Consider the following 10,736-nt stretch of genomic DNA (forward strand, 5'->3'; position numbering starts at 1 on the left):
GCACATAGAGCATCATGAAGAACAAAAAACACACCAGGTAGGTCTGAGATACCGTTGCCAAGAAGTTTAAAGCTAGATTAGGACACAGAAAGATTTCCAAAGCTTTAAACAGCCAAAGGAGCACCGTGTAAGCGAGCACTGACCCAGCTGTCGCTCTTAACTTTCTGCTCAAACAAGGAGAAGATTGGTCAGAGAAGCAGCCAAGAGGCCCATGATCACTCTGGATGAACTGCAGAGATCTACAGCTGAGGTGGGAGACTGCCCATAGGACAACAATATACTGCACAAATCCAGCCATTATGAAAGAAAGCCATTTCTTAAAGATATCCATACAAAGTCTTGTTTAAAGTTTGCCACAAGTCGCCAGGGAGACTCAGCAAACATATGAAAGAAGGAGCTCTGGTCGGATAAAACCAAAATCAAACTTTTGGGCAAGCATGCAAAACATTATGTTTGGTGTAAAAGCAACACAGCTCATCACCCCTACACACCATCCCCACTGTCAAACAAGGTGGTGGCAGCATCATGGTTTGGTCCTGGTTTACTTCAACAGGGACAGGGAAGATGGATGGAGACAAATACAGGAACATTCTGGAAGAAACCCTGTTGGAGTCTGCAAAAGACCTGAGATTCCAACAAGACGATGATCACCATCCAACCTCATGGAGCTCCAGCTGGAGGAATGGGCAAAAAGGTCAGTCTCTAGATGTGCAAAACTGAGACATACCCCCAGCAACCTGCAGCTGCAATCTCTGCAAAAGGTGGCACTACAAAGTATTAACTGAAGCGTGTTAAGTAAGTTTGCACATCTTATTTTTCATTTTTTTGTTAAATTTTAAAATAGCCAATTTACTAGTTTTGATTAAAAACATGTTTACCAACTAAAGATCCTCTTTCTTGAGAGCAGCATATGATATTGGAAGTTTTTTTTTTTTTTTTTAAGCCTATAACTCTCTCTCTTGGTTTTTCCAAACTTCAAATTTAGACTTTTTTTTTTAGGGGGGGGGGGGGGGGGGGGTGACGTCACAGACAACTCCCTACTAAACATGGCGGAGGCTGCGGACGCACCACAACACCGGTTTTACTGTCACTGCTGTAAGAGGGAGACGGAGCCCAAACTGCCGGTGGGTTTCATTTTGGAGATTCTAATCTACTGCCATTAATCCCCTAATTTAAGCTCTACAGAGCGCTTTCTATTTCTTTACGAAAGATTCTAACTTTTAATCTGTTATTTCAACTCAGAATTAGTATAAATGAAATCTCTGACATCTACAGTCTTTTATAGGTACTTGGAAATGGGTCGTAAGCGCGTATTATGCATGAAAGTCTTAAATTAGATGGTGGGAGTAAAATCTGGTTATTCCCTTGGCCATATTTAGAAGCGCTTCTGCTGCGTCCAGCTGCCTGCTGTCAGCTGCATGTCAGTAACACAAGAGTGCGGTGGGTGCGTAAAAACGCACAACACTGGATCCACACACAGCACTGGAGCTATTTGGTAAAGCCTGATTTATCCTTGATTTTCTTTCCTTTTTTATATAAAATGCAATTTTTTTTTCGTAGGAGAAGGAAATATAAATCAATATATAGGCTTTTTTTCTTTTTCTTTTTTTTTTTTTTTTTAACCACACTGACTTTTTAGTAAACCCTCTTTCTGCATTATATTAATGAAAACTTTGTTTTACAAATAGTGGCCCCCCATTTCTAAGCAATAAAACATTATTTATCTTACATTTCTTTGGTGTTTGCATTGATTTGTAACCTCCCTCTAAATTGTGTCCTTTCTAATGTTGAATTTCTCAGTCATCATTTTCTGCTCTTTTTGGCTGCATGCATACAGTGTAATTCCTAGTTTGGAGATGCAATTTCCTTTTTTTTTTGTGTATCTAGAGGTTGCCTGAAAGTACTTTAACCTTGGTTGTTCAATTCAAGAGACCCTTTTGATGCCCCCCTGGGCAACTGCCAATTATTGTCTGTATTTATTTACTATGAAAGAAAGTATAAGTAATCCTAAAGGATATTTATATTATCCGCAGTTTACATTTAGGCCAGCTCATAGTTTTAATACAAAAACATTAAAAGTGTTTAATTATAATGGCCAATATGTTTTTTACTTGTCTATTTAGTTAAATTTTAGCTGGGGCATATACCTTAAGCTTCAGTTTTAGCAAGCTTTCAACTACAGTCAGCAGGTTCCTTCATCTTCATGGTATATCTAGTATATATTTTGTATGTTAATAAAAATCAATTAGCCCAAATCAAACTTTGTATATAGGTATGTATGTCATTAAGATAAAACACATTTTAATTCTTATAGGAGTTTGTTTTCCTTTTCCCTTCCCTCTAATTCTCTATAAAGCATTTTAGGGTTACCTCAGGGATGGAAAATTGTATAAATAAACTTGCCTTGCCTATTTACTTGGTTAAAATGTTTGTGAGATAAGAGAAGTAACATTTGTATTTAGAAACACTTAAAATTATGAAGAAAATGTCCTCCAAAAAACCAAAATATGTTTATAATAAAATAAAAAAATGTAATTTTTAGATATCAAATGTTTTCATTGAAGATAAGATGAATTTACTTTTTGAATTTAAGGGACAAAGATCAGATGAGCTGGAATAAGAACAATTCAATTGTATTCTGAAGAGTAATAATTAAGACATCTGAAGCATTGATTGTGGTTTATAACAAAAAAAAAGAAGAATAAAAAAGGAATAAAGTGTTCCTTTAGTTAAGAAATTAAAATTCTTAGATACTTTTTGGCCCTGATCACTTAGAAGGATCTTTTACATTTTTTGGGGAACTTTTTAATTAAGTTTTTATTAATACATGATCAGGTTTTTAGATACTTGAATTTATTTTTTTTTTTTTACCATTTGGGGTGTTTTTACATCCTCTTTTAATTAATCACGTATTACTACTAGCAGAAAAAGTAATTAAAGTGTACTTTAATTGTTATAAAGGCCTGTCATGTTTAGGGAAATATTCATTGTATGAAGTTGTCAGCACTTTTAAAGTTATAAATGGCGAAATTATTTGACACCTATGAGAAATTAGATTTTTTATTTTTTTTTAACTCGCCACTTTTAAAGAAATACATCTGAGAACCAAAAGGAAAGAGCAGCTTGTACTAAATGAGAATAATTAGTATCTTCTCTGTTTACAACAAATAATGCTGTGGATCAGTAAGATGGAACCCTGCTGCCAGATTCGGCGCCTGTCTTGCAGGAATAACCCCCAGCCTTTATAGCAGATGAGGAAAGCCCAGAAGAGTATTTCTAAAATGAGATAGGTTGATTTCTGAGAAATAACTTTTATTCCCTCAGGATTTCATCTGCCCCTCATGTGAGTCTGACTTCATCGAGGAGGTATCAGAAGACTCCAGGTAAAATCTGATATTGCCTGAAACTGAATAAATACCATTTAATGATTTAAAACTAAAATAGTTTGCACTGATTTATTGCACTGAAAACCCAGTTTCACTATTTTTTTAAAGACCTTTTTTTCATAAAAAGACAGGAGTAATTGAACACAGGTTCACGTCGAATAACAAGAAGCAAAACTTTCAGGCTTGTATTAAATTCATTATATGAATAAGAAGCCTCAGAAAAAAAAAATCTGTATATATCTCATCTCAGTGGCTTCAATTTGGTTTGCCAAGGGGAAAATGTATCATGCAAGACCTGTTGCATCTCAGTCTAACAGCAACGAGTGGCATAGCTGTAACAGATGGCCTGTCATTTGTTTACCTGGTAATGCATTTAATAAATTTAATACTAATCTAAAGGCTTTTTCTGCAGGTCATTTGAGATGATGGAAAACATCCACCATGATCCTCTTCTTTAGGTCAAGCTGCAGCTGTATAAGAAGCTTTGCCATATACACTGTGTGAATCTGTGTTCGATTGCTCCAGACTTGAGAAAAAAAAAAAAATTTTAGAACTGAAAGTTAGATTCCTTAGACTTAATGTTCAGTGCAACAGCTGTGTTTTAAATAAAATGAATTTGATTTCAACTCATTAAATACACTTTGCATTTATGAATATAGTTGCAGTTCAGTGAAATTACAGTACATTTTTTTAAATGTTTGCATACACATATTCATTATGGGCAATTTAAATGCCTTTTCTGATATTCAAGTTTAGTTTCTGCCCTCACCTACAGTAGAACAATCAAATGTTAAATTGGTCACAATTCCTCAAATTCCTTCAACAGTGGAAAATGATTTCTAATGCAAACTGAAACAGAGGTTTTCTGTTAACTATTTTCTTATGTTTGTTCTCCATATTTATTTATTTATTTTTTTTTGTCTTGTTTTTTTTTTTTGTAAAGCCTCCTGCAGGACAGCAGAGCATCAGTACCAAATGAAGAGTCAAACTTGCTGTTTCCAGACGTAGGTGAAACTAATTGCATTTCAACAATGGCTCCTTTGTGCCTCAGCCTTTGTGTGACAATTTTCTCTGGTCTCCCTTTGAAAGATCTGGCAGCTGCTGTTTATGGAGCGCTCCGCCCTGCTGTCCAACCCGCCCTCCTCAGAGTCCCGCCCAGAGGACAACCAGCAGGTATCTGCAGGTCAGAGACCTCCGTCTCCAGCCTCCCCGGTCGTTACAGACTTGCAGGAACAGGAGTCGCCTCTTAACTCTGAAGGGGAGGAATCTTCCAGGCCTGAGCAAATTCCTGCTGTGTATGGGTGTGTTTGTAGACACATCACTGACACAGGGTTGCAGAGTTATTTATGTTATTTTAGTATATACATCTGTTGTAATTACAGAATGTTTGGGTTAATACAGCTCTTTGCGAAAGTCATCCCTCTACTTTATTCTGGATTTTAGTTCTCGGGTATAAAAACTTTTCTCAAGCCACACCACCATCCTTCTATAGTGAAACGGGGATAAACCAGTGTTGCATCTATTCCTAGCACAAAACCTATATATATATATATATATATATATATATATATATATATATATATATATATATGGCATTCTGAATTGAAAAAGCTTCTGGGATGGGAAGTGAAATGTCTTCAAACTTAGAAACAAAGTCCAGTGGATTGTTTTTTTTTTTTTTTTTACTTTTTTTGGAATGAGTATGACCTGGATGACTGAAAATCTTCACAAGCGTTTCGGTCATCTTTGTGAGAATCTAATCCATGCTTAGCTGATTTTCTATGTTTTTCAGCAAAAACACATTAATCAGTTGAGTTTTTTGTTGAACTTCTACAAAGCTGATTTCATTGTTTGTTTTTTTCCCCCTTGTGACATCTCACCCTAAGAATGGAAGTGTATAGGAAAATTTTGTATTTGTATACTTTGTGTTAAACGGCTTCTTAGAAATGGTGTAGATCATTTCCAACGTAGTCCACACCAAAGCAATGCAGGGATAGCTGATGAAAAAGTATCCTCTTGCTCAAATTCAAAATTGTGTAATAGTTTTGGGCTTACAGTGATCAGATGGAGCGAAGGGGTGGGGAGGAATGGATGTACAGAGAGCCAAGCAGTCACAATTTACCAGGTGTTGAATGATGGCCCAATAGCTTTTGAGCTGTTTGATTGTGCCTTATTTATTTATTTATTTATAGTTTTTATCATAGGATGAGTTATTCATTGTTTTATTTTACCTCAAGTTACTGTAGGTAACAATAACAAAGCAGTTTCATTTATAATTTATTTTTGCTCCCACAAGCAAATTAGTGGTGAGGTTTGTTTTATGGCCTGCAGGGGGCACTGTTAAGTTTAAACTGGATAGACATTTTAAAATGTTTCTAATTATATTTTACCTTAGACAATCAGCACTAAGAAACATGTTCTCTGTTTTTATTTTGGCTTTTATCAGGGTTATTTTATTTTTATAGGAAGCAAAATTAAACATTTGGATTTGTTTCATGTTTCTGCTTCTGTGAAATATTATTGAACAGCAATGTTAAAGGAGTGGAGAAAGAAATCTATGGAAACGAGCCTAGAAAAAAAAAAATAGAACTAGTTTTGTAGAGCCAATAAAATATTATAAGAAGGTCCTTCTATTTGGCAGCAACAGTTACAAAAAATCAGAATCTGTGTAAAACTTGATACAAAAATGTATCTGCTTTGCTTGAAGCTGCTCATCATTTAGAGAAATCAAGTGAAAGTTTTCTGACTCCAATGTTTTTGTTTGTTTTTTTGCTTGGCTTTCCTTAAACTTAAATATATAAATATATATAAGGATCATGCAGCAGGTCTTGGCTGACCTCTTTACCAACCATCCAAACTCGTCCTCCCCTCCAACCGCAGTGGGAGCATGCTTTTTCTTTCATTATTACTACATCAGTTGCATTTATTTTAAATTATTTTTCTCGTGTCATTTGAAAACCTTCCTCTCTCATGCTTTACCTCTCAGATCGAGCATGCTGCAGTTGTATTCAAACCCTGGAGATTACGCATGGGGTCATGGAGGCCTCGACGCAGTCGTCACAGAGGTCAGTAACAGCTAAGTTACTGATTACTCAAGAACAGCCATGCACAAATCTAAACTCCCACACAACTCTGTGTGTGAAGCACCCAAAGCTGTTAACATATTATTTATTATAACAGGCTTTTAAATGAGCTGCTTCTCCTCACCCAGTTATTAGGGCGTTTGGAGAACACAGGTCCACCCCCGGCTCAAAAGGAGAAGATTTCATCTCTGCCAACAGTCTGCATCTCTCAAGAACAGAAAGGTGGGATATATGGCACGGAATGCCATATGTTTGATCTTGTGGCTTTAAAAAAACCCAAAAAACATTTATATCAGATGCAATTTTCCTCTGGTATATTGCTAAACCTCTACCATTTTCAGGTATCATTTAAACTTTTCTTGTCAGTGCTATTCTACTTATGTTTATTTTTAAACCTCTTTTCCTCATCCTGCTCTCTTTTCATTATACGGTATCTTTCTCAAAGCAAAGATATGTTTAGGCTTTGGAAGACTTTTCTGGCCTATTATATACACCCTTGTGTTTCTACTGCACTTAATGGGGTAGAAATTTTCCCCAGAAAAAGGCTCTAATATAGTAACTTACTTAATATAGTAACTTCTTATACTACTTACTTATAGTAACTACTCTAATTACTCTAAGCAATATTTTTCTAACTTTGTAGAAATAGAGAGTAGCTCCAAAAGGAGATATTTTAAGGTTTTTAATTATTTGCATTGAAATATTTTTATGCTTTAAGAATCTGGTCAACTAAAATAATCAAGTTTGGTGCTCAAACAAGAAAGTGACTTTGGTTTCCTTTGCTTGCATCATATCAAGATTAGTTAAATAAAAAAGTGAGGACTGAGGGAAAGCAGCAGTTGTTCTGAGACTCCAGCAAGAACAACTACAGGCCTGTGTTTTGTTTACAGATTTCTTGTTTTAAAGATACAACCCTGCTGCTGCTGTTGTGTGCAATCCACTTTTTATTTATTTTAGATTTAGGAAGTTTCTGTTCATTTTGAACTTGTCCTTTGAGTTGGGTTGGATTTTAGTTTAAACTTTCTTCATTATTCCTCAGAAAAAGAAAAAAAAACTTGGGAAGATTAAAGATGAGCAGCACGAGCTTAGGGGAGATTGAGAAATCATGGTAATGGGATCTAGGGATCAAGGTTTTGGGGTAACAAACATGTCTGAACTTATGTTTTTAATTTTCTAGATTGCCGACTAGAGTGTCCGGTTTGTAGGGAGGAATATTCCCTCGGTGAATCTGTCAGGAAGCTTCCCTGCCTCCATTTCTTCCACAGTGGCTGTATAGTACCTTGGTTAGAGCTGGTAAGGATGAGAACTGGATAGGGTTTAAATGCCTGCTTAATCTATTAAGAGGATTTCTTGTTGAAACACTAATCTGGATGGAGAAAATCTCCACTTATGCTTCATCACATATTCATGCACAGTGACCAAAACGTTTTTTCTCTCCTCTCGTAGCATGATACCTGCCCAGTGTGCCGCAAAAGTCTCGATGGCGTCGACAACAGCCTCTCGCCCACATCGCAGCCCCTAAGTGAGCGCTCCGACAGGCAAGAGCAACAAGAGAGAGAGGCGATCTGAGCAAAGAGGCAGCGACTCTTCGTGTCAGATGAGCTGCTTTTAAATAAAACAATACTTGCACCGAGGCCCTAAACGCAGCTCCAGCCCTCATGTCAGTCATGCATCTCTGTGAAGGACCTTCGTGTTTTTTACTCCAGGATAAAAGTTTTTTTTTTTATTGCCACAGCTCCAACTGAAGGATCCAGCAGTTTGCTTGACAACATCCTGAGCGGGTGTGCTCTTCCCACTGTGCTGCTCGACGAGGCAGTTTTCTGAATGACTGACTTTGATGTGATGAACTAATAACCACTGCTCTGCTAGTGGCTGCCAAAATGACGAGATCTTACAGGGTTATGGGGAAACACTTTTACAATGTTTTGTTGGTGAGACAGTTTCAGCATTTTGTTGACCTTTAACCAACTGAAAGCCTCTATTAAAGCTTAACCCTGTGACCTCCACTCTTTGTACATACTTCTGTTTTATAATGTGATAAACACAGGCAGGTGTTACACTCCGTTCAGTTAGGTTAACATGGGGATTTCATGCACTGAGCTCAACACAACTCCTTTGTCTTTCATGTCAGATTTTCTATAAAAACTGGTAATTCTGATAAATTATTTTACTGAGTTGAACTTAACACTTGACATCAGTGTTATAACAAATGATACAAAGTAATCTCATATACTACTTTGTTGTATACAGATGCATGTAAAAAAAAAAAAAATTTTTAGTGACATAACATAAATTACAGAAATTGTATTTAGAATAAAATTCATATATACATATGTTTTTGCCAATAGAGTAACATGTTTTTATTTCCATTAATAAATACTTATAATGACATATTTACACAATTAGAAGGAAGATTCCTGATCTGATATGTCCTGCAGACATTGACACCCACCTTTAGGTAAGGTAAAACAGAACAAAAACAAAATCCTTGTTAGAGAAGCTAGTTGTTTACATACAGGGATTTCCAAGCATTTTAATGGAAAATTGTGTGGAAGGACAACTGGTTAAAAAAGTGTACATGCAACCATGATTAAAGGTGAGAGAAGATGAGTTTGAGGGACATCAACCAGATTTCGGCTACATCTGGCACGTTGCAACTGTTTCTCATGACCACAATGGTAAATATGTGACAAATAATTAGAGATACGCTGATCTAATCTGATACCACATACTGATCCATACTGATCGTTGCGGGTACTGGATCAGTGCATCTCTACAAATAAATTAAAGTCAACCTAAGGAATGCAGTGGATTATATTTATTAGGTATATGTAAAGGCTTAAAGTTGCAGGATTCCCTACATTTTCTCCTCTGTTTATTTTATAAATTTATTATTAAGTATGATACGAGACAGGAAAAGGACTAATAGTCAGGTAAAATTGTTTAAGACAATAACTGAAAAAGAAATGGATGAAAAATGAGTTTTACTTGTTCATAAATTAATGTTGCAACTATCCCTTGTGACTGTTGCAATTTTCTGCGTATATCTGACAATTTCTCTTCACATACTTGTTTTACTCCAGAGTAGGAGACAAATGTGAGTTTACTATGTTAAAATGTTGTTATTCAAATAAAAATAGCTTGTGAGAAATTAAGCGAAAAGTAAAAACTGTTAAACTGTCCAAACATTAAAGTCTGTCCCTTCAGTGACAGCCTGCTGCACCTTAAATGCACCAGGGAGTGTTATCACAGATCCTTCCTCCCAGCAGCTGGAAGACTTTATAACCACCACTGCACAACCTCAATAAGTTGTTAGATTCATGCTGATTTTGCGCAGTTTCTACCTTTGTCAGTTAAATAAATATTTACAAGTACTAATATGTACATAAATTAATACGTTTTTATTTAAATAGTTATTCATCTATGATTTTACTGAAGACTCCTAGATGACTTGCACAGACACATCATTTTCTCTTTGCCCCATAAAACACAAAATCTATTTTTGCTTGAATTCTGTAGTTATCATTTTTAATGTTAGTATATTGATGTGCATATCAATATACTAACATTAAAAAACCACAGTGTTTTGTCAAGTAATTATTAATATATGAAAAATCTAAATGTTTTGAATATTCCATTTGAGAGTATTACTGTTGCCACCATCTATATTACAGGGAAATAAATGGTAGGGGTGACGACAGGGATGGCCACATGGGCGGTTCTAGACAGTGTTGGGAAAGTTCTCTTTCTACGTGAACTAGTTCAAAGTTCAGTTCACACATTTTAAAATGAACTAGTTCAGTTCATAGTTCATAATTCAAAACCAAAAAATGAACTAGTTCATAGTTCTTTTTTTTTTTTCATATATTGCTCAATTACACCATAGCCTACTGTAGAACCACAGACAGCAATTATTTTATCAGTTGTAACACTGAAACTGTCCGTCAGATTTCATCTTCATATCCAGTTTTGAATCCTTATCCAACCAGGGTTTACATTAGCATTGAGGGGACAGCATTTCCCCATTGTTGCTTTAATGCTTTGTTGCTGTCCATTCACTTCACACTAGTAGCAGCTGCAGCTTTCACCCCTACAGTATATTCTCAAAAAAATCAGGAAAAATGTGCTGCTTGAATGGTCTTTTTTATGAGTAATTATTAAAAGAAAAATAGGAAAGTAGTCTTTAAGGTGCAAATGTTTTTTTTTTTTTTTTTTTTTATAATTTTTTCCATTTGAAATTCCATTTCAATACATACTAAAAAGGAAT

At 35.7% G+C, this 10,736-nt stretch overlaps 1 protein-coding gene across 2 annotated transcripts; it reads left to right on the forward strand.

The window, feature by feature from the left end:
• The first annotated feature begins 1,028 nt into the window (after positions 1 to 1,028).
• On the forward strand, positions 1,029 to 8,475 carry si:ch211-81a5.1 (E3 ubiquitin-protein ligase RNF115). Of its 2 annotated transcripts, XM_038279422.1 has the most exons (9): positions 1,029 to 1,124; positions 3,325 to 3,383; positions 4,330 to 4,390; positions 4,476 to 4,687; positions 6,199 to 6,267; positions 6,373 to 6,451; positions 6,598 to 6,691; positions 7,647 to 7,762; positions 7,916 to 8,475. In XM_038279422.1, the coding sequence occupies exons 1-9, from the start codon at positions 1,047 to 1,049 to the stop codon at positions 8,036 to 8,038; spliced, it is 891 nt and encodes a 296-aa protein (XP_038135350.1). In that variant the 5' UTR covers positions 1,029 to 1,046; the 3' UTR covers positions 8,039 to 8,475. The 2 variants fall into 2 exon arrangements, with proteins under 2 accessions (XP_038135350.1, XP_038135351.1); XM_038279423.1 differs by lacking the exon at positions 6,199 to 6,267.
• Positions 8,476 to 10,736: the final 2,261 nt, after the last annotated feature.

The sequence above is a fragment of the Cyprinodon tularosa genome, unplaced genomic scaffold, assembly GCF_016077235.1.
Source record: "Cyprinodon tularosa strain WSP-4 unplaced genomic scaffold, ASM1607723v1 ctg15, whole genome shotgun sequence".
Taxonomy (NCBI): Eukaryota; Metazoa; Chordata; class Actinopteri; order Cyprinodontiformes; family Cyprinodontidae; genus Cyprinodon; species Cyprinodon tularosa.

Coding starts and splice junctions, on each gene's coding strand:
- si:ch211-81a5.1 (XM_038279422.1), top strand. CDS start 1,047: ATGGCGGAGGCTGCGGACGCACCACAACACCGGTTTTACTGTCACTGC. Junction 4,688..6,198: donor CAAATTCCTGCTGTGTATGG/GTGTGTTTGTAG, acceptor AATATATATAAG/GATCATGCAGCAGGTCTTGG. Junction 6,692..7,646: donor CATCTCTCAAGAACAGAAAG/GTGGGATATATG, acceptor TTAATTTTCTAG/ATTGCCGACTAGAGTGTCCG.